Source organism: Papio anubis, chromosome 6 (assembly GCF_008728515.1).
Source record: "Papio anubis isolate 15944 chromosome 6, Panubis1.0, whole genome shotgun sequence".
Lineage (NCBI taxonomy): Eukaryota > Metazoa > Chordata > Mammalia > Primates > Cercopithecidae > Papio > Papio anubis.
This window is the reverse complement of record NC_044981.1, coordinates 107,865,685-107,889,412: the sequence shown is the minus strand read 5'-3', so window position 1 is coordinate 107,889,412 and position 23,728 is coordinate 107,865,685. Positions and strand designations below refer to the sequence as shown.

At 42.1% G+C, this 23,728-nt stretch overlaps 1 protein-coding gene across 2 annotated transcripts in view; it reads right to left on the bottom strand.

Annotated features, from left to right (window-relative positions):
• CNKSR3 (CNKSR family member 3) overlaps nt 1-23,728 on the bottom strand; it is a 104,445-nt gene that overhangs the window by 29,691 nt on the left and 51,026 nt on the right. For both annotated transcript variants that reach the window (XM_021937714.2, XM_031667344.1), the window contains exons 2-4: nt 14,695-14,858; nt 6,647-6,849; nt 5,561-5,648 (exon numbers count right to left, since the gene is read on the bottom strand). In XM_021937714.2, coding sequence (XP_021793406.1) covers nt 5,561-5,648; nt 6,647-6,849; nt 14,695-14,858 — 455 coding nt within the window. The remainder of the gene's footprint in view (nt 1-5,560; nt 5,649-6,646; nt 6,850-14,694; nt 14,859-23,728) is intronic.

Below are 23,728 nucleotides of genomic sequence, written 5' to 3'. Positions count from 1 at the left end.
TTCCGCCTCCCAAATTGTTCCAGCTGGCGTGTGAAAGGGCTCCCTCTCACCTCCCGCCACCGAGATCGTGGTTCCCACACCCATTCCTGCCGAGAGGAAGCAGCTGCAGGCATGACTTCACATTGTTTTCTGGCGTGAAGGCAATGGAATGGAAAAATGAGCGCTGAAACCAAGTCACCCCCTCAGAGACTGGACAGTGAGCTGAGCTTCTCACAGCCCTGGGTCACCTGGCAGCAGAGGCCCAGCCTGGGTGGCTCTCAGCACCCCCCAGCCTCTCCTCCTATTCTGCCTTCTCAGGAACTGAGCAGCCTTGCGCAGCAGGTTCAACTTCTCTGAGCCTTAGTTGCCTTCTTTCTAAAATGGGGTGATAACAAAGCCTACCTCTGAGATCTGCTGAGAATTCGGTGTGATGACACGCGTCAAGCGTGGATATACACCTGAGACGCAGTCAGCACTCAGCAGTGGTCTTTTCCTCTTCTGCTTCCATGGCTTGCTTTCTTTTCATGGACGTGACACAGGGTCTCGCTCTGTCACCCAGGCCTCAGTGCAATGGCGCAAACATGGCTCACTGCAGCCTCCGCTTCCAAAGCTCAAGCAATCCTCCCACCTCAGCCTCCCAAGTAGCTGGGACTACAGGCACACACCACCATGCTTGCCTAGCTTTTTAATTTTTTTTTTTAATATAGCGTTCTCACTATATTGCTCAGGCAGGTCTCAAGCAATCCTCCCGACTTGGCCTCCCAAAGTGCTGGGATTAAAGGCGTGAGACATTCAGCCTGGCAGGCTTGCTTTCTTTCCATTCAGTTTTCTCAGGGACAAATATTGCTCATTTTCCTAATTCTTTTTTATTGTTGTTGTTAAGATAGTATCTTGTTATGTTGTCCAGGCTGGTTTCAAACTCCTGGGTTCAAGAGATCCTCCCATCTCAGCCTCTAGTAGCTGGGCCTCGAGGCGTGCACCACCACACCTGGCCTCATTCTCTATTTCTTTCCAGACTGAAACTCAGCACCTGCCAGTGCCATTTTGTCTCTCTTGCTGTCCCTATTTCAGTTTTCATGGCATCACGACATGAGGAGACTACAATGGAAATGCAGATCTCAATCCCTTCCCACCTTGGGGTCCTTCATCTCAAATAACAGCCTCAACACTGAATGGGAAGATCTATCCTTATACTTGGTATAGGATGACAGCTAAACAAATGTTAAGAAATGAAGAAACTTCTTAAAAGAAATGTGCGGTTTCCTTGCAGGAGAAAAGAAGCAGCAATATGTATCCTTCAAATTAGAGGACTCATAAATTATTACTGGAAGAAAGGATGCAGAGATGGATGGAAGGAAAAGGATGTCACCACAATAAGAAGAAGGGGGGACGGCAAGATGTAGAAGAGAGACGGGACAAGCAGATGTCTCTTCACAGGGACACCAAGAATAAAGGCTCAGGCAGAACATGTTCTTTGTCTGGAAAGAAATACAACTTTTATTTCTCCAGTTCCCCAGTTAAAAGGAGTAAATGGCAAAGACAGATGTCTTCCCAGTCAACAGATCTTCTATCAAGCAGCTGCAAGAGAATGTGAACTTCCCTGGCACGTTCAGTCTCATTGCTACCACCACAATGCACCTGGGGTAAGCCACACTCAAATCATTCATCGAGTTTGTGATTTCTAATTCGTGTGTATCTGAGCGCACATGTGCGCAAACATCACCATTTGCCAAAGCACCTATGTTCTTTCTTTGTTTTGTTTTGTTTGAGACGGAGTTTCATTCTTTCGCCCAGGCTGGAGTGAAGTGGAACGATCTTGGCTGACTGCAACCTCCACCTCCCAGGTTCAAGTGATTCTCCTGCCTTAGCCTCCCAAGTAGCGGGGACATATAGGTGCCTGCCACCATGCCCAGCTAATTTTTGTATTTTTAGTACAGATGGGGTTTCACCATGTTGGCCAGGCTAGTCTCGAACTCCTGACCTCAGGTGATCTACCTGCCCCAGCCTCCCAAAGTTCTGGGATTACACACGTGAGCCACCACGCCCGGCTATGCTCTTCAATTACTACAGAACATGTGCTTGTCAACAGCACTTGTTAAGAAACATATTTTTCAATCTAAGTTCAGAAAATGATATCCTGATATATATTTACATATCAGTCTTACTCCTTCAAAACTGTTCAAATTTAAAATAAAAAAATACCAGAGGATGAGGGCAATATATTTGTCCAGTTCTTCTCCTCAAACTATCAAATTTGATTTCAGAAAACAAGTACAATGCAAGATTTTTATATTTCCTCCCACAGTCTACCCCTTCTGAAGCAGGCACTGTGCTTTTCACATGTTATATCTCGATCTCCTAACCTCGTGATCTGCCCGCCTCGGCCTCCCAAAGTGCTGGGATTACAGGCGTGAGCCACTGCGCCCGGCCCACATGTTACATCTCATTTAATCTTCGTAACAATCTTTTGGAGTAGGTATTATTTTAAGTATTTTATATTATTTATCTGTATTCAATTTTACATAAATGTGGTCATATACATGATTTTTGTAAATAAAAAACTTTTGTTCTCTTTTTTTTTGGCTGGGCTCCTACATTCCCTCCCTATCTCTCCCCCTGCCAGAGTAAATACAACTTTTTTTCCAAACTGTCCACTGTATTTACATATTAACTTGTATACAAGTTTGCATAGGATGTATGTTTTATATATACACACACAAACACACACACATATGCATTTTAGGTATTTATGGTAACCATTTATCTTCACACCACACTTACTTTTTGCCTTTTTTTTTTTTTTTACTCAACATTAACTTGTAGAAATCCCACCAAATTATCTGGTAAGGTAAATATTTGTATTCCCATTTTGCAAATGAGAAAATTGAGGTTCAAAACTTGTAAGTGACTTGTCCAAGGCCCCAGGGCTAATTAATGTGTAGAGGTAAGATTTGAACCTATAGCTGTCTGTCTGTGAAGAATATGCTCTTAACCACTAAACTAACCTCCCTCGGTGAGCACCACGGGAAAAAGAGAAACAGAAAATGAACGCAGAAACAAAATTAATACCTCTTGTGTCCCTTGAGTTCTGATAAAAGTCATTCTCAGCAGCCTAACTTTCCAAAGCATTATTTCATTCATACAACACACATTTTAAAAATCACCATTCATCATGTCCCAGCCATTCTTAAGCCTCAATAAGCTGGGCAGGCACAATGAGGATGCTCACAGGTACCCTTGTGATGTGACCAGATCAGGACGTGTACTTCCTATGGGGAGATTTCTTTTTTTTTTGTAATCATCAGTTCCTAACGATCGACCCCTCTCTCCAATCACCAGGAAAAGTAGCACTTGAGATGATGCATAAGCCCATCCCATCAGACAAGCATAGACTTCTCCTGGCTGAATTACTCAAGTGTCACCTTCTCAAGGAGGTGACTCCAGGCACATATATCAAACTGTATCCTCACTCCTTCCTGTGCACCTTCCCTCCCTAGCACTGCTTTACCTTTATATAACCACATATATTCATATATAAAAGTTTGCTTATCAATCCATTTTCTCTCTCCCAGTGAGGGTCAGGGACTTTTCATCTGTTTATTCACTCTGGTATCCCAGGCCAGCAGACACAGAGTAAGTGCTAAACAAAAATGTATTGAAAGAAGTGTCCAAATACCTAGAAAGCCAACATCAACTTGCTTAGACAGAAGTTCACCCCGTGAAACAAACATGACCCCCCTCTGCCTTCACTTTCATCCCTTTCTCTCCTCTCCCTACACTGCAGTGGGGACAGCCTCAATCAGCCACACAGTCAAGGACCCTTCACAATAAAACACAAATGTACCAACAAGCAAAACTTTCCCATTTGCTAATCACAATATTTAACTCTTTCATTTAATTGATTGCTAGTAAACTCTGTTAAAAATCAAAACAGGGCCAGGTGCAGTGGCTTATGCCTCTCAGTGCTTTGGGAGGTCGAGGCAGGAGAATTACTTGAGGCCAGGAATTTGAGACCAGCCTGGGCAACACAGCAAGACCCTGTTTCTACAAAAAATTTAAAAACAAGCTGGGCATGGTGGCATGCACCTGTAGTCCCAAATATCCAGGAGGCTAAGGTGGAAGGATTGCTTGAGCCAGGAGGCTGAGGCTACGGTGAACCATGATTACACCCCTGCACTTCAACCCAAGCAACAGAGTAAGACCCTGTCTCTTAAAAATAAAAAAAAAAAATCAAAATATGACCAAAATATTATGGGAAGAGGGAAGCAAGGGAAAAAAAGGACACTCAAGGTAGGTATCAGGGAAATGCCTTCAACCACAAATGCCATGCTTTCATGGCTGTATGACTAAAGCATCACAACTGGTATCAGACTCTTTTTTGTCAAAATTATGCATCATAAAAAAGAGCAAAAACTCAGAAGCTACTTTAGTTGCTCTGAGCACCTTTCTAAGATCACGACCTCAAAAATCCACGTGCCTTGAGAACAATGGCTGCTCAGGACGAGAGCAAACAACTGCCACATGCAGAGACAAAGTTCACAATTCACATTCCAGAAACAACCAGAAAACGCACAGTTTTTCAGAACTGCATCTCTGTAATGGCACGGTCAGGACAGAAGGGAGGATGTTCTTTGCTTTGCCAAATCAGCAGTAGAAACAAATGTGGAAACACAGAATTTTAGAACCAAGTGGGACATGAAAAAACAAGCAGCTCTTCCTTACATTTCATAGCCTCAATTCATTTCAAAAATATTTGACAAGCATCTGCTGCATGCCAAGTAACAGGACAGAAGGTAGTCCTAAGAGCTGATGGTACAAGAAGAATTTTTTTTTTTAAAGTTAAGATCACAGAAGCTCAATCAGTTACAGACTGGCTAATGAAAAACTTCCTGAGCCTTTACTGAGATACCTAGGTCTGGGCAATGAGCCATGAGTGAAACTGACATGTGTCACTTACAATTCAGAACATCAGTCAGTGTGTGGACCTTCATGATTTTTACCTCTCTGCCTTGGGGACAAGCAACATGACATACCAGTGATTCTGTCAACCTATGTCCTATACATTTTGAAATGAGGAAAGTCAGAGCTGACTGTCCCCTGCCCCTGACCCATTTGGATGTAAATAACCAAGGAATAAACTGCTGAGGTTTGAGGTTTGGGGGAGTGTTTGTTACTGCACCACAACCTAGCCCATCCCGACTGGTAAATCCAAAAATGAGAGGCCAAAATGAAAAGAAAATTAAGAAGCAGATACAGTAAAGTACTCAGAACAAAGACTATCATGCAACTTAGTTACTCCAGAAATTTCATTAAAAAAAACTAAGTGTTCTAACATTTTAGGGGAAGTACAGGAATTATTAGTTTGACTATTTTAAAACACACAAAAAGGTAATTATTTAATTCAAAGGCCACTGGTCAGTCTTCACAGAAACCATCTTTACAATGGATCTAATTTAAAGCCTTTCATCTCTCTCCAATTCTGTGAAGGAGAGTGGTGCTTCACACCTGCATGAAAATCCTTTCAAGAAGAGGAAGAGCAGGAAAAAAAAAAATTAGAAAGCGAAAATGACATACTACTGACCTTCTGGACTGTAGTGGTCAGGTCCAAGCAAAGCTGGATAATTTTGTTCTTCGTGACTGAGAAATCTGTGATCCCTGTAAACGGAGCCCTGGAAGGTAACAACAATCCTCTTAAAAGGCGTAGGGAGAATCCACTGGGATCCCACTGTATGTTGGTAAGTATAGCTACCCCATGGGCTACTCTAAATTCTTTTCTGTTTTGTTTTGTTTTGTTTTGTTTGAGACTGTTGCCAAGGCTAGAATGCAGTGGAATAATCTTGGCTCACTGCAACCTTCGCCTTCTGGGTTCAAGCAACTCTCCTGCCTCAGCCTCCGGAATAACTGAGATTACAGGCATGCGCCACCACGCCCCGCTAAGTTTTGTATTAAATAACTTTTTATTTAACTGGTTTCTCTCAAGTAATACATAAAATAGGAATCTGAATAGAAAGAGAGAAGGACTAGATAAAAAAAACAAATCCAAAATGACAGTTAACATCCCTTCTGAAGTCAACTAACAGCTTTCATACCAATCAAATCCTCAGCCATTAATATTCAATCTCAGTAAAACACAACCTTTAGCACAATTTCACTCTTCTCTAAGCTGAAGTTAATTTGTTCCTGCTATTAACCGTTTAAGTAACTGGCAAAGGAATCCTAAAATTTACCCCCGATCAAGGACTCCTTAAGAGTTGGTAAAAGGCTGGGGGCAGTGGCTCACGCCTGTAATCCCAGCACTTTGGGAGGCCGAGACGGGCAGATCACGAGGTCAGCGGATCGAGACCATCCCAGCTAACATGGTGAAACCCCATCTCTACTAAAAATATAAAAAAATTAGCCGGGCGTGGTGGCGGGCGCCTGTAGTCCCAGCTACTCGGGAGGCTGAGGCAGGAGAATGGCGTGAACCCGGGAGGCGGAGCTTGCAGTGAGCCGAGATCCAGCCACTGCACTCCAGCCTGGGCGACAGAGCGAGAATCCGTCTCAAAAAAAAGAGCCGGCAAAAATGATACGGAAAGAACAATGGTTCCTTTCCCTAAGACAAAGCACAGCTACCATGCAGCTTGGACGCTACTCTTGCAGGGCAGTAAAAGGCACATCTCCAACTTACCGGTCCAGCCAGGCCAGCAGGGCCTTGGCGGCGCCGATGAGCTCCACCACGGAGGTCAGGAATTCATTGGGGGCCTTGCGGGAGGTGTTTCCATCGTAAGCGGGACTTTTCCGCCGGCTACTTATGTAATTCTGTAAATTGTGGGAGGATGCTCTCAGTTTCAGAACCAAGTTCTTCATGTTATCAGTTTCAAGGCCATAATTCTGTGGAAAATAAAATCAAAGGGAAAAAATTCAAAACAATTAACAATATTCGGTGGGGCGCGGTGGCTCATGCCTGTAATGCCAGCACTTTGGGAGGCTGAGGTGGGTGGATCTCGAGGTCAGGAGATCGAGACCATCCTGGCTAACACGGTGAAACCCCGTCTCTACTGAAAATACAAAAAATTAGCCAGGCGTGGTGGTGGGTGCCTGTAGTCCCAGCTACTCGGGAGGCTGAGGCAGGAGAATGGCGTGAACCAGTGAGCCAAGATTGCGCCAATGCTCTCCAGCCTGGGCAACAGAGCCAGACTGTGTCTCACAATAAAAACAAACAAACAAACAAAAAACAATATTCAAACTCTCTGATAACGCAAAAGCCCAGTCAGTCACTTGAAAAACTCTTACAACACACAAAACCCTGTGTGATCTATCCCCAGCACACTTCACTCATCCCAGCCATACCAGCCTTCTCTCTGCTTCTTCCACAGCCACTCGGGCCTCAGGGACTTTGTTCTTGATAGTTCTTCTTCCCCAAATGCTCCTCCTACAAATCTTGTCGGGGACAGCTCATTCTTTTTTTATTTTTATTTTATTTTTTGAGATGGAGTCTCACTGTGTCACCCAGGCTGGAGGGCAGTGGCGCCATCTCAGCTCACTGCAACCTCTTCCTCCCAGGTTCATGGGTTCAAGAGATTCTCCTGCCTCAGCCTCCTGAATAGCTGGGATCACAGGCGCGCACCACCACACTGGGCTAATTTTTGTATTTTTAGTAGAGACGGGATTTCACCGTGTTGCCCAGGCTAGTCTTGAACTTGTGAGCTCAGGCAATCTGCCCGCCTCAGCCTCCCAAAGTACTGGGATTATAGGCGTGAGCCACTGAGCCCAGCCAACAGCTCATTGCTATCACTCAGGTGCTGGCCCAAACGTCCCTTCCCCTGCAAGGCTTCCCTGATCACTTACTTAATCTAGAACAAGGTTTCTCAACCTCAGTCCTACTGACATTTGGGGCCAGATAATGCTTGTGGGGTAGGGGGTCCCTGTGTATTACAGGATGTTTATCAGCATCCCTGCTCTCTACCCATCAGATGGCAGTAGCGCCTCCTCCCCAGGTGTAACAACCAAAAATGTCTCCCAACATCACCCTGTGTTCCCTGGTGGCAGAATCGCCCCTTCGATTCACTCTCTAGCCCATCACCCACTTCTGCCCCATCTGAAGCACCGTGTTTGCGGCCTTCTTCCTCCACTGGAATGTGAGGACTACAGAAGCACGGCTCTGTGAGTATTTCCAGCACAGCGGACAATCATATAGTCATGGAATGCGTGGATTTCTACCAGGCAAGACACTCACAAAACAAAACAAAACAAAACAAAACAAAACAAAACAAAAACACAGCAGCACTAACTAAACACGAATTCACTAAGCGTGATCTCCTGAGCTTGAAGATGTGGCTCCTGTCTGTACTCCCAGCTACTCAAGAGGTAGGAGGATCGCTTGAGCCCAGGAGGTTGAGGCTGCAGTGAGCTATGATCGTGCCACTGTACTCCAGCCTGGCTGACAGAGAGAGACCCTGTCTCAATCAATCATAAAATTAATTTCTTGCTCTTGTGCTTCTAACCTGTGTTCTTTTTGAACAATGTTCAGCGTACATGGGTGCTTCAAAAAAATCAGTTTCATGAGCTAATACTGTCCTAGACTCCCTTTTAGAGAAAAGAGCCAATCCTGGGAAACAACACATAAGTCTGCGACATTAGAGGTGGGGTACAAATTTCTGTATTCAGTTGCCTCTGTGTGTCCTAAATTGTTTTATCATTTAAAAAAAAAAAAAAAAAAAAAACGATATTTCTTGAGATAGATTATGCCGTCTCAATAGCATCCCAAGGCAAGAATCTGGTACCATTTAAAAACTGAGACTAACAGAATACTTAATATTATTGAACACTTTATGCTAGGAACTGGACTCAGTGTTTGACATGTATTATCTCAGGAAAACAGCCCAAGAAGGTAGAAACGTTTTTATCTCTAATTTACCACTAAGGAAACTGAGGCATGAAAACAGTAAATAAATTCTCCGAAGTTACAAAGCTAATCAGCGGTAGTGCTGGGCTTCTGACTAAGGCAATCTGCATCTAGGGCACAAGCTTTTGATTACTCTGCTGTGTATGTCACCTTCCACACAACCTGCCCAAAAAGGGCCACATGATAAGACAGATGACAAGATGGACATTAGACAAGGATAAAGAAAACTGTCCAGCAATCCTGGATCCAGCACAAACTGAATAGCTATTCCGCTTCTCAAAATTCTACACATTCCCTCTGAAGTGCAGAAACTTTTTTTTTTTTTTTTTTGAGACGGAGTTTCACTCTGTCGCCAGGCTGGAGTGCAGGGGCATGAGCTCGACTCACTGCAACCTTTGACTCCCTGGTTCAAGCCATTCTCCTGCCTCAGCCTCCCAAGTAGCTGGGATTACAGGCGAGTGCCACCATGCTCAGTTAATCTTTGAATATTTTAGTAGAGATGGGGTTTCATCATGTTGGCCAGGATAGTCTCCATCTCCTGACCTCATGATCCGCCCGCCACGGCCTTCCAAAGTGCTGGGATTACAGGCATGAACCACTGCACCCAGCTGTGGAGAAACTTCTTTCAGCTGGCTTTAGCCATGTGGGCCAGAGAGAGGCAAGTCACGTGTCAAAATCAAGATACATAAAGCATAAATATACTCGGAAGTATGTAAGAAACTTTTTTTTTTTTGCAAGATGAACAATGGTAAGTTAAAAACAACAACAAAAGGCATTGACTTTAACAAAACAATTTTAATTTTAAATAGATTTTACTTGAAGTTTAAATTTATGTTACCTCCTAGTAAAATAAAAAATAAAATTTAAAAGATTAGAAATTTTGAAAGAAGCAAAAATTAGCTGAAAAGTTTCTCTTCCAAGCTTTTGAAAAAAACTGAATTTCAAAATATAAATGAATATTCTATATTGGCAGTATTTTTCTATCTAAATGTGATATTCATTTTTTTTTTATTTTCTAGAGACTAAAATATAATCTTGTCCTCCAATAGAGAGACAAAAATAAGATGGATCTGCATCATAGCTTTTTAAATTCAAAGAATCAAAGACTCACAATTGAATGGATAAAGAGGCCACAAGACAGAGCTTGTTTTGAAGGACTTGTAACTATGATGAAAGGGAAGGACCCCCTCATTCAGTCAGTTACTCAGCCTGCCAACTTACATGAAGCGTTTCGAACTAAAAGCAGGAAACTCAGCTTTCAATAACCAATGTCACCATAAATTACTTGGAACTTTTATGACCATATACATAATGTTTACTTGTTGAACTCAAAGAGGATTAAGTGCATTTTATTGTTGCAAGAAACTTTAAACCTCCATCTTCTAAAAACGTACCACTTTTAATACTGAAATAAAGGGGGAGAGTGGCTTCTTGTAACTGGTTCTCTTCATTTTCCACTCAGTTTGCTCTTTTTTTCCCCCAAAACAAATAATGGACCTAGAAAGATGAATAAATATAGCTAGAATAGAATTTTTAAAAGAAGGAAGGAGGAAAAGAAGGAAAGTTCCTTCCCTTCGACCCCATTCCACATTAAAGAGAGAACAAGAAACTGATTATATTAGCTCAAAAGAACCTCTACTGTAGAAGCATAATCAGGAAAGGATTATTGACTTAAGTGCCCCACAAAGAAAGACCAAAAATAAATAATTTCTCAGACCAGATTAATTATTTTCACCAGTCTTTTCCCCAAAACCTGTCTCCTTCAGAAACTGCTTCGAGATAAGGCATCAAAAAGATACAGATTAAGATACAAAGTGAGTTTCTGAAAATCTATTCACATACTAAAACCCTTCCACAGAGATCTCACTTCCTAGGGTTCACCATCAGGGATCCTTTCCTGATCTGGCTAGAGGAATCATACACTAAATGAGAGAAAAGGAAAGCAAAAAGAGTCTTAAAATTATACACATTTAGCTAAGGACAAACCTTATACAACTTCTCTACCATCTTATCCATTCCTACTAGCTCTGTTTGTGATCTAACATGTGTGATTAAGGTGTGCCAGAGACACAAAATCAAAGTCATCTTATTGACTTGGGTCAATTAAGAGACAGCCTAAGAAATATAGTTCACAGTCTTTCTAAGGCATTTTTAAATAAGCTCATAAGCAAGATCAAGTTAAATATAATTTGCCAGCAAAAATTCCTGTTCCTGCATTTCTTCTCATAAAAAAGATAACACTTTTAAATGATTTGCCATGGGTAAACAATAAGCAACGAATAATCTCAGAGGTATGCCAGTGTGCATATGCACTCTAGGCCCATAGATTCATTACAGGCACTTCATTTAACCCCAAGTCTAGGTAGCATCACTTAACACATGTATCAATTCCAACTGTTCACTTCTCAACCTCCTTCAACCTTCAAAACACAGCTGCCCATGCCTTGGTGTTCAGTAAACTGGGCCTCACTGACTTGGCAAAGAACACAGGTTACAGTCATACTTATCCTTTTTTTTTTTTTTTGAGACGGAGTCTCGCTCTGTCACCCAGACTGGAGTACAGTGGCGTGATCTCAGCAAGCTCCACCTCCTGGGTTCACACCATTCTCCTGCCTCAGCCTCCCGAGTAGCTGGGACTACAGGTGCCCGCCACCATGCCCAGCTAATTTTTTGCATTTTTAGTAGAGACAGGGTTTCACACCGTGTTAGCCAGGATGGTCTCGATCTCCTGACGTTGTGATCCACCCGCCTCGGCCTCCCAAAGTGCTGGGATTATAGGCGTGAGCCACCGTGCCTGGCCACAGTCACACTTACCCTCATTGGTTATTCTTACTGGTTATTCTCAATCACATCCTCTCAACCAGTACTGGCCAACAGAACTCTATGCAAAGATGAAAATGTTCTTTTTCTGTGCTGTCCAATATCGTAGCCACTAGCCACATGGAGCTTCGGAGCACTTGGAGTGTTGCTAGTACAACCGAGGAACTGAATTTTATTTTACTTTAGTTGATTTTCATTTAGACAGCCACATTGGGTAACAGCTATCCTACTGAAAAGAGCAGCTCTATAATCGGTCTCAGGTACCCTCTACCCAGAGAGAGGAAGAAAAACTGGATACAGATTCTAATTCAATCCTGGAAGGTGGTCCTGGTCTCATCGTGTGATACAAATCACTCTCCTAAGCCACGACTGCCAGTCAAAGACAATATTCACGAAGGGCGGTTTCTCTCATTGCTCTCTATCCACGACCAGCTAATTTGTGAGCCACTGCTCACCAGTTTTGGAATCTTCATTAATATTTTATATTAATGTTTATAAGATTGTTTCCTATTTATTATTATTATATAATAATGTTTCCTATTTTAGGTTCCTGTCCATCTATCTGCCCCTCTCTTTGCATTGATATTTTCCAGTGGTTTTGTTTCTCCCCTCCCCCTTCCTTACCTTTAATTCTATTCATTTCCTGTCTATCATAAAATCAACATCCACTAAACTAAGTTTACATAGAAACCTCTTTTATAACACCAAGGCCAACTGCATTTACACATCGACTGCCCTGGAGATGGTCTGTTCAAAGCAGCACCAATTTATACATCCAAAGATCTATATGCTACAAATGGATTAAAAAGATAGTATAATTAGTATATGAATTATAAGAATATTCAAAAAGGAGATTATATCGAGACTAAAGACATTTTAGTAAAACTTACTAAAATAATCCACACACTTTTGTGAACCCCTACGTGACCCCCTGTCCAATGCAGTCACTGGTACAGAGCAGGTCCAGAATGAGTCTGAGGTCAAAGCTTGGTCTGCAAAGGAAATTAGAAGGAAATTGTAGGAGATAAAACACAGCTTTAGGTTCTGGCATTTGTCCAGCTTTGTTCATTTTAGTCTAATGCTCTAAGAGGTAGACAAGAGGAAAAAGCAGAGAGAATGCCCAGGGGCACCTGTTATGTTTGTCATCCCACCCGATGTACATGATACATCTCTAGCTGACCCTTCTGCCCTGCCTCTCTTACTTTGGATTTCCAAGTAAATTTACCTGTCCTCCAAGTATTACTGCAAAGTGAAAGAGACAATTTGCAAAACATCAAGCAGAAAAGACGGAAAAGCCATGTTCCCAGAAAGTATAATAAAAGTAAACTCAAACATGTTTGTACAAAAAAAAAAAAAAAATACAGTTTCAGTAATAAACAGGATGCTTAGACGTCTGGGCAGTGCAAAGCACTTACACAATAGTGCACAGCCACATCTAAGGTGAGCGTTACTGTACAGATGGGAAAAACAGACACCACCATTTCCCCGGAGGTCACAGAGGGAGTAGCATGTAGCAGAGCCGGGATTAGAATGCAAATTCCTGCTTCCCAGACCTGTGCTCAGACTACTTGGCTGTAGCGTCTCCCAGGCGGCGGCTCATTTATCAACTACAAATAATTTCCCCATTACTTTCCTAAACAAGAGCAGTGCATCTCAGAGCAGAAGACAAGGCTCTGTCCATTTTAAGAAGAAGAATACACACAATGCAGCAAGTGTTATATAATCAACAGTACGCAGACCAGCGATGGCAAAATCATCAGCAGCACATTCTTTCCCACCATTCTCAGTGATGTAATTGTATATACCCCTGGCTGGGGTTCAGGGCATTACTAACCCAGCCTGAATGCTGTCGAGTTTGTCCAAATCCTGACAGTTAAGTAAACTGCATCTTTAGCCTGGCACCGGGGCAGGCAGACTTGAATCCCACCCACACTAACCAGTGTATAAACAAAATGTCCTTACAGGTGTTTTTGGCCCACACCTAACAAAGCTACCCATGTGATTCTAGTGTCAGGACCCAGCAGGATTTTACTCATTCGTGTTAAAGCCAAAATCCATCACCTACAAAATGTAATGAAGGCCACGTTTTTTTCCCATTTCATAGGTCATGTCAAGTGCAAATATCAGTTATTTAAATATCATAAATATCTGTGAAACTCAACTGCTTTTTATAGTAACAAAACCAGACATGAAAATCAGAACCTATTTCTCACTTCAATTTAGAAGATGACATTTTCTTTTCTTTTTTGAGACAGGGTCTCACTCTGTCGCCCAGGCTGGAGTGCTGTGGTGTGATCTCTGCTCACTACAGCCTCCACCTCCCAGGCTCACGTGATTCTCTGAACTCAGCCTCCTGAATATCTGGGACTATAGGTGCGTGCTAGCCACACCCGGCTAACTTTTTATATTTCTAATAGAGACAGGGTTTTGCTACGTTGCCCAGGCTAGTCTCAAACTTCCGGACTCAAGCAATCCACCCGCCTCGGCCTCCCAGAGTGCTGGGATTATAGGCATGAGCCATTGCGCCTGACCAGAAGGTGACATTTTCATTCAGGACTATTTCCAACATTTTTTCCTTATAAAAGAAAACTAGACTAACTTAGACTAATACAGAGATTTTCTGAAAAAGACAAACTCTTTCTGTAAAGGAAAAGTTAATAAATATTTTAGGCTTTGGGGGAACCATGTGATTCTGTTACAACTACTCAATTCTCACTGTAGCAAGAAAGCAGCCACAAACACATAAGTAAATGGACATGGCTGTGTTCCAATAAAACTTTATTTACAAAAATAGATAGCGGGCCAGATTTAACTCACAGGCCATAGTTTGCCAACTCTTAATGTAGAAAATAATTCATTTTTTCCCCTTCCTATAGTATCTTCGGCTCATGCTTTATTTCAATGGAGCATTAAGAAAAGAGTGATATGCTAAATCACAAACAATGAGAGCTTAAGAGAACAAGGCTCTAAAGAATGTCATCACGGTACAGATCACCTTCTCCTGAACTAACCAGTGCACAGAGAAGGTCCACAGCCTCCAACACAAGCTCCTGGTGTCCGATCCGCGTGACCCCCAGCTCCTCCAGATCCTGATGGGAAATCTGCAGCAGCTGCTCGCCATTGATCTTCTCCCGTTCAAACTTGTGGACATATTGTTGCAGGCAGTCATCCAACCCTGCCGAAAACAACCAGAAGTCCCATTATTGTCATTCTGTTCCTTTACCCCCACCAAACTGCCCGCATGTCACATCAATCTCAGCAATCACCAATTGTGATGCTACTATCTGATTATCCATGTGAGGCCTACTCCACCTAATGGGCACCTTTGCATGACATCTCAAACAGATTTTCAAGTGCAGCTTAACATTCTCAAGTGATCCAGCAGACTTTTATGATAGTTACCTTTTCATTCCCTGTAAACTAAAGGAATAAACGCCAAACCCCTGCTGACTTAAAACTCTAATTATCTAGACCAGACATGTTGTCTGTTTGCTAAGCAACCCTTCTTTTGGGACATCATCCCTCCCATCCCATGTAATCCCAGGGAGCTTGCCACTCAAGACGCCTTGCCACAGTGGGTGGCACATGGCCAGGTCTCCTGTAGGGCTCTATACACCAGCCAGTCATAGGTTTAGGGATGGACGTGTGACTCAAGCAGAACCAATCAAAATCTTCCTTGATATTTGACATATGGCCACAAGAACTGAGAAGCTCTTTTTTACCTTCCAATCAGAAGTCAAAAGATAAACCTTGGCAATGCTGGCAGTCATTTTTTCTCATCAGTTTTCTGAGAATAAATTCATTTGAGAAAGAGAGAGAGAAAATACCCCAATAATATCCTATATACCCCTGGATATAACTTTGCTTAATAAAGATACTTCTAGCCCTAGAATATTTCACTTAAGTTTAAATAAGTTTTCTTTTTAGATTAAGCTTGTTTGTGTCGAATCTCTATCCCTCACAACTGAAAAAGACTCTAAAGGAGACGGGTACCAGCAGTAGTACCATATAAAAAGGCATGGTAAATGGGTTCGCTTATGGCAATTTTTCCAGGTCAAACATTATGGCCAAAAGTGCCATACTTTAATGCTTGTATATATTGACTAAAATGAGTAAGCCAAACAGAACTTGAGAATTATGATTCCTGTACAGAGAACTTGTTTTAATAGTTTTACTAGAATAACATTTTACCCTGAATCAATTGATCTATTCAAGCCTAATAATAAAAGTCACCTTGGTGTTTTAAAAGACCCGAGTTATATAAACTCAATCCCAACACAAAGAATGAACACTCAATTTAACTGGAAAAGTATGTAGAAAGCATGCTGCTGCCCCTCCCCACCAAACGCACGCACATGCGCACACACACACACGTGCACACACACATATGCCCATACATGCACACACACACGCACACATTTATTTCATTTAACCCTCACAAAACCTGTGTCATGTGAGTATCTCTCTGAGCTAGCACTTACTTTTTGGATTACTAAAGTCTATGGATATTAAAATCTGATGTGTGAGGCTAAACTACATCTCTGCCCTACAAATGTTCACCATTTTCCTCCTAATAAGACAGGAAAAACAGTAGTTTTCTGATAACCATTTGGGGCTATTAAATATAGGAAGAGGAAGTAATAAAAAAAAATCTATGGTAACCATTTGGAACCCAACTCATCCTCCCTGAAATGACATCTGTCTAGCCCAGGGGCTAGACATTACACAGCAAGTGAGGTTGGGAATATTGATATAAACCCAGCTCCGCTCTGACAGCCTTGAGCTACAGGTGGCCTTCGTGGCATGTGAGTCGGGCAGGCAGTGGAGGCCAGGCAAGTCAGCAGGTGTTGAGACCGACACCCTACCTGGGCTGCAAATGCAACCTCAGCACCAGGACACTCAGAATCAATTGTCTGCAGGGGGGGCGGTATCTATCTGTAGCAGGCAACCATGACAAGGGACAAGATTGAAGGACAGCCTCCTAACTATTTTGTTCCCATCTTGTGGATGAAAGAATTAAGGCTCACGGAGGATACATAACCTGTCCACAGTCATATAGCTGGTCAGATGCCAAGAAAAGGGCTGATGCAGAAGGAAAGAGGTCAAATGCAAGTTAGGGTCTGTTGGACACAGCCTCGTTCTTCTGCATTTTCTCGCAAACATGACATAATAACCCAGGATTATAAAAATTCTTCTCCAGCAACTTCTTAAATGAGCAGTAAAGTCTAACCACAAGACAGTTATTAAAATAGAATTACAGAATCTTAGAGTCACTTAAAAGGCACTTCAGATCCCAATGAGTACAAAAAACTGAGAAAACACAGACAAAACAGAAATTACTGTGAAGTTTACCCAGAATCACTTAGCCAGTTCTAAGCCTGATCATGATCTTCTCCTCTCTCTCAGGACGCTGTCCTCCCTAGCCTACTTTTAAGCTTTAAAAAGAATTTTTTTGTTTTAGTTTGTCATACAAGTTTAGGACAACTATGTTATATATTTAAAGCCTGTTATGGCTAAACTGTGTCCCCACAAAATTCGTATGTTACAATCCTAACTCTCAGTACCCTGGAATGCATTTGGAGAGAGAATCCTTAAAGAAGGATTAAGTTCAAATGACATCGTTAAGGTGGGCTCCATCCATATGACTTGTGTCCTTATTGGAAGAGGAGATTACAACACAGACACACACAGAAGAAAGATATGTGAAGACATGGAAAAGACGGTCATCGTAAACCAAGGAGAGAGGCCTCAGAAGAAACCTACCCTGCTGACACCTCGATCTCAGACTTCCAGCCTCCAGAATGGTGATGAGACAAATTTCTGTTGTTCCAGCCTCCCAGTCTGTGGAGCTTTGTTATGGCAGTCCAAGCAACCAAACACAAATGTAATAACATTTTCTTTCATATTAATCCACACGTGATGGACTCTCTTAAACAAGGCCCAGTGACCAGTGGAACAGGTGATGCTTACTGTGCTAAACAAGCTCACTGCTCATAATACAAAGCATAACACTGAGAGATTCACATTCGTTTTCATGTACAGAATAAATCAGTCCATTAAAACTACAGTGAAAAAGTATATTGGATGTTCCTTAAGCTTCATTCCTGAATGCTAAGGAGAAATAAAGATGAGGCCAGATCATTTCTCTGTTAATGAACTGAAAAATTCACGGAAGAAGTGGGATTTCAGAAGTAGCTTTAGAATAGTAAGGAAATGTTTGGAGCACTGAAAAGGTTGAGATGGAAGGAATGGTGAGGGTTCTAGACAGTGTGCAGGCTACAAATGACTAGACATTGAGAATTGAAGAATACAGAGCATTTCTCTGAGAAACTAACCAGAATCTCCTTGAGGATTATGAGAGAAAATAAGCATTGTAACCTCAAATAATCACAAGTTCCCTGAGATGTAGAATTATCAAGCAGAAACATCACGTTACTACCCCTATAAGAATAGAATCTATTGTAGCCTCAAGACTTTGTCCTCAAGGCACACATATATTGAATATGCTAGGTTTTAAATAGTGTTGCCTCCCAGAGTTTTATTATTCCAATACATTATGACCTATTGTTCGGCAGTCCTATTGTTTAGAATACAATTAAACATTTATAAACAGCTAAATTAAACTATTACGCAGTCCCACAAAGGAGGGAAAAGGCTCAATTTCTAGTAAACTGATCTAATAGTCTTAGAATTTGCAATAAACCATACTCTTTTACTTATTTGTCAGATGGATCTATCTGCCAGTTTCTTGCTTCAAGCAATTTACAGAAAGTCTAGCAGGACCAAGAGAAACACATAATTCAGTAAAATTAGATTAAACACATTCCATTTATACAAATTAAACACGCAATTAAATGTGAAGGAAAAAGAGAAGAAATTCTCACAGAAGGGAGCCACAGGTCCCAGGCCTACTCTATTGTCACGAAATCTGGCTGTATATAATCCTAAACCTCCAAGGAAATCCCAAATGCAAGATGAAAACACAAACACACACACACACACACACACACACACAAAAACACACACACATGGATAAGAGCCCACAATCCAATACCAGTCTCCCTTCTCACTGACTGGATAACCTGGGGCAAGTTACTCGGCTGTCTCATTTGTAAAATGAGAATACTAATACTACCCACTACAGAGAACTGTAATGAAAATTTAATGTTAATATTTATAAAGAGCTTAAAACACCATAGAACACATAGTAAATACTCTGTAAATTTGGTTAAATTTTCAAATGTGATTTATTCAGGTCCTCAGTTTTCTAAATGTTCAGAATAAAAGTTGCTGGCTGGGCATGCTGGCTTACTCCTATAATCCTAGCATTTTGGGAGGCCAAGGCAAAAGGACTGCCTGAGGCCAGAAGTTTGAGACCAGCCTGGACAACATAGCAAGACCCCATCTCCATTAACAGAAAAAAAAATTGTTTGTTTGTTTGAGACAGGGTCTCACTCTGTCACCCAGGCTGCAGGACAGTGGCATGATCATAGCTCATTGCAGCCTTGAACCCCTGGGCTCAAGTGATGCTCCTGCCTTAGCCTCCCAAGTAGCTGGGACCACAGGTGTGTGCCACCACACCCAACTAAAATTTTTTATTTTTTGTAGAAACGTGGTCTCCCTATGTTGCCCAGGCTGGTCTCGAACTCCTGGGCTCAAGCTATTCTCCTGCCTTAGCCTCCCAAAGTGCTAGGATTACAAGTGTGAGCTGCTATACCTGGCAGAAAAAATAAATAAATAAATTTTTCGAAACAGAATAAAAGTTGCTAAAGAGACACAGAAACTCCCAAATGCTTAGGTGGCCATGTATTACCTTCCCCAGAAAGTGTTCCCAAATGTGAGAACCTGCAATCATCATTGGTTTCACCTACAAAAATTTTATGATTTATATCAGAACATAAGCACCATAAAAGTAGTAACTTTGGCCGGGCACAGTGGCTCACGTCTGTAATTCCAGCACTTTGGGAGTCCAAGGCGGGCGGATCGCCTGAGGTCAGGAGTTCAAGACCAGCCTGGCAAGCAAGTTCAAGACCACTGTCTCTACTAAAAATACAAAAAAAAAAAAAAAATTAGCCAGGCTTGGTGTCGGATGCCTGTAATCCCAGCTACTCGGGAAGTTGAGGCAGAAGAATCACTTTAACCCAGGAGACAGAGGTTACACTGAGCCGAGATCATGCCATTGCACTCCAGCCTGGGCAACAGAACAAGACGCCATCTCAAAAAACCGAAAAAAAAAAAAAAAAAAAAAAGCAGTGACTTTGTTTTGTTCACTACTCCCTCCACTGGCGTGGAGAACATTGCTGGTGTTCAATAAATATTTGTAAAATAAACACATGATGCATGAAGAAAGACAAAGAACTCCACATAAAAATTAATATCACACCAATGCACAAAAGTCATCTGCTTTTATTTTCTTTCTTTCCTTTTTTTTTTTTTTCCCAGACAGTTTCACTCTTGTCAATTCTCCTGCCTCAGCCTCCCAAGTAGCTGGGATTATAGGCACCCACCAACACACCCTGCTAATTTTTGTATTTTTACATGGGGTTTCACCATGTTGGCCAGGCTGGTCTCAAAATCCTGACCTCAAGCAATCCACCTGCCTCGACCTCCCAAAGTGCCAGGATTATAGGCATGAGCCACCATGCCTGGCTTGCTTTTATTTTCTTATACAAATAAGCAACTAAAGATAAACTGTTGATTGTGGTATCAGTTACAGATATTTGCTACACATCTCAACATTTCAAGATTAAAGGAGGTCATTTCTACACAAAGAGAAATATCATAAACAAAATAAAACTCCGAGCCTCTCAGTATCAGTCTTTGACAAGATACCTGCCTCGTACTAAGAATTTTTATTAATTAATTAATCACCCCTAAGTGGAGAAAAGATTATATACCTGAAGACTAAGAAATTAAAGTAAATGCCCCAATGCAAAAAAAAAAAAAAAACCAGAAACAAAACAATAACAACAACAACAAAAACCTATGGCTATTCTCATTTTCTGTAAAATAGTAAAATCAGATCATGAAGTAGGTCCCAAAAAACAAATGGTCATCATGACTTTAGTGGAAAGTGTCCCACAGACCATACCCTCTGTGGCTTTGCTTCCAAGAGCTTGGCAAGCTCAAGTTGGCAGAAGCTACAGTTCTTCAAATACAGGAGCCCAGAGTGGTTCTTCCAGCATTTGCATTGAGTACTTCCACCTGAGTTGGGTTTTGTGCTTTTAGATTGCTTTTTGCTTTCTGTTTTTTTTTGTTTTTTTTTTTTAATGATTAAATTCAGAAATCAGTTTAGCTAAAGCTTGCAGACTCTCATCTCACTCAAGACTTTTAAGAACCACAAGTGACAAGTGCCGGGCGCGGTGGTTCATGTCTGTAATCCCAGCACTTTGGGAGGCCAAGGAGGGTGGACCACTTGAGGTCAGGAGTTCAAGACTAGCCTGGCCAACATGGTGAAATTCCGTCTCTACTAAAAATACAAAAAAAAAAAAAAGCTGGGTGTGGTGGTGGGCCCCTGTATTCCCAGCTACTCGGGAGGCTGAGGCAGGAGAATCAGTTGAACCCAGGAGGCGGAGGTTGCAGTGAGCCGAGATCGCGCCATTGCACTCCAGCCTAGGTGACAAGGATGAAACTGTCTCAAAAAAAATAAATAAATAAAGTGACCTGTGATACAGAAATTTGCTCCCACAGGATTTTGGTAGACTATGTTCTTCCACGAGGAGAATCATCACAGACTCACACAAATTCAATTTAATTCAACAAACTTTATGAAGCAACTACTACATGTGAGATGTTCTCTACTGGGAATCAACCTCCACTACAAAGGAGATGGGGTTCAGGGGAAGGTCACTTTATTATTATCTGAACCAGAGGGAAGGAAACAAGATTTGGGTGGTACATGTACACCTGACCACAATATTCTCAGAATTCCCAATACTTTGAAAACCATTAAATGGTAAGGACCTGACACAAAGCTCCTTAGCCTTCCCGACTTACTGATACCACTGTCCAGTATATTATAACTTCCCCCAAACTCGACATGTTGCTAAGAACAAAAGACAGTTTTCAAACAGAAGCGTGACATGGTTTGGCTTCTATGTGAGCACAGTAGGATTAATGGAGCTAGCAAGGCTGATGTCAGGGCACGCCAAAAGCCAGAAAGGTGGTCTACTGGTAGGCCTCCGAGTGCCCTTTTGTGAGATGAGTCACCCAATGACATCACTTGGAAATGCCTTTCTTCTGTCACTCGTTTTGTTGATGTCTTTAGGCCTTAATTTTCAGAACTAGTTGATAAAGAGTTGATTTAAATATAGCAATTTGAGGTTGTTCAATAATACTATGTTTGAAACCCAGGAGTGGGCCAGATGCAGTGGCTCACACATGTAATTCCAGCACTTTGGGAGGCCAGGGTGGGGGGATCACCTGAGCTCAGGAGTTCGAGACCAGCCTGGCCAACATAGTGAAACCCTGTCTCTACTAAACATACAAACAGCAGAGCGTGGTGGCCTGTCATCCCAGCTACAGGCATTCTCTGCCTTCTGTTCTGTCATTTGTCTCTGCAGAGGATCCCTTCACCATGTCCCCTTCTGCTCGTGGTCACTGTCACGGCTGAACTTATCTCTTTCCCGGATTTCTGCAATAACCTAGAAAGTGGCGGCCATGCTCACTCCCTTCTTCCTCTTAATTCATTCTCTATCATTCCATCTGAGCAAAACCATCCTGTCCTTTACAGATCCCAGTCCATTAGCTCAACACAGCATCTCAAGCCCTTTGGGACCCGTCCTCTTCCAAACCTCCCTGCAGTCCCATCATGCTGTAACTCACCCTACTGGTGAGGACACAGTAAGCGCACCTGTTCCACTGAGTTTCTCCAAAAGTAACAAAAATGTCACTCACAGATTGGCAAAAACAGCACCCAGGCCAAATCCCGCTGGCTGCCTGTTTCTGCAAACAAAGTCTGAATGGAACACGGCCATAACTCCTTGGTTTACATATTGCCTCTGGCTGCTTTTGTACTACAATGGCAGAATTGAATAGCTATGATAGAGACCTTGTGGCCCACAGAGCCTAAAATATTTACTACCTGGCCCAGGTTTACAGGCCCTTGGTAGAACTGACAGCAGCGATGAGTACAGAGTGATGATGACCTCTGCCGACCAGAAAAACAGACTCCACCAGTCCAGTCTGGAATTAAGGGAACGTGAGTTTTTCTTCTTTTGTTGTATTTTTTAAGGAATCATTTCATACAGTTACACTGAATTTAAAAGCATAGAAAATGTTACCTCCCCTCCCCCAATGAAAGACCTGAATGTTTTAGGAGGTTCCTTACAACTTTTTAGCCACTTTATTATTTTCTTTTTGTCAGTTCTCTTGAGGCATTATTTATAGACATTAAAAGTCACCAATTTCCAGTGTACAACTCTATGAGCTTTGACAAATAGGCAGTCATGCAACCACCCTATGATCATGATAGAAACATTCCTATTGCCCCCCAAAAGAGTTCCCTTGGGCCCCTTTGCTGCCCACTCCCTCCCCACAGCCCCATTCCCAGCTGCCACTAATCTGATTTCTACCTAAATGAGCCCAATTTCTCCTTCTGGCTGTACTCCCTGTCCTGCCTGGGTAACACTGGCTAACCCACTTAGTTCTGGTTCTCAGGCTTTCCATCGGTGGATTAGCAGGCTTCCATTAGAACTGACACCCACGCACACTACTAATTGCAGCTCTGATTTTATCAGCCATCCTTCGAGGTTTGTGGTTAAATTTAATTTGAAGAATGGGGACCATGATGAAACATAATGTCTGAAAACTGGATGGGAAAGCTGCAGTGTTTCTTACAGGTCTAAAGATCCATGGTTCCAACATATGTCTGAGCTACTCAGAAGTTATCTTTACTTACAAGAGCAGAGTATGAAAAAGGAAATAAACTGCCCAGAAACTTAAATCCTAAATATCCTCAAAGCTACAAAAGAAAGAAAAAGAAAGAAGAGAGAAAAAGAAAGAGATAAAGAGAAAGAAAGAAAGAGAGAGAGAGAGAGAGAAAGA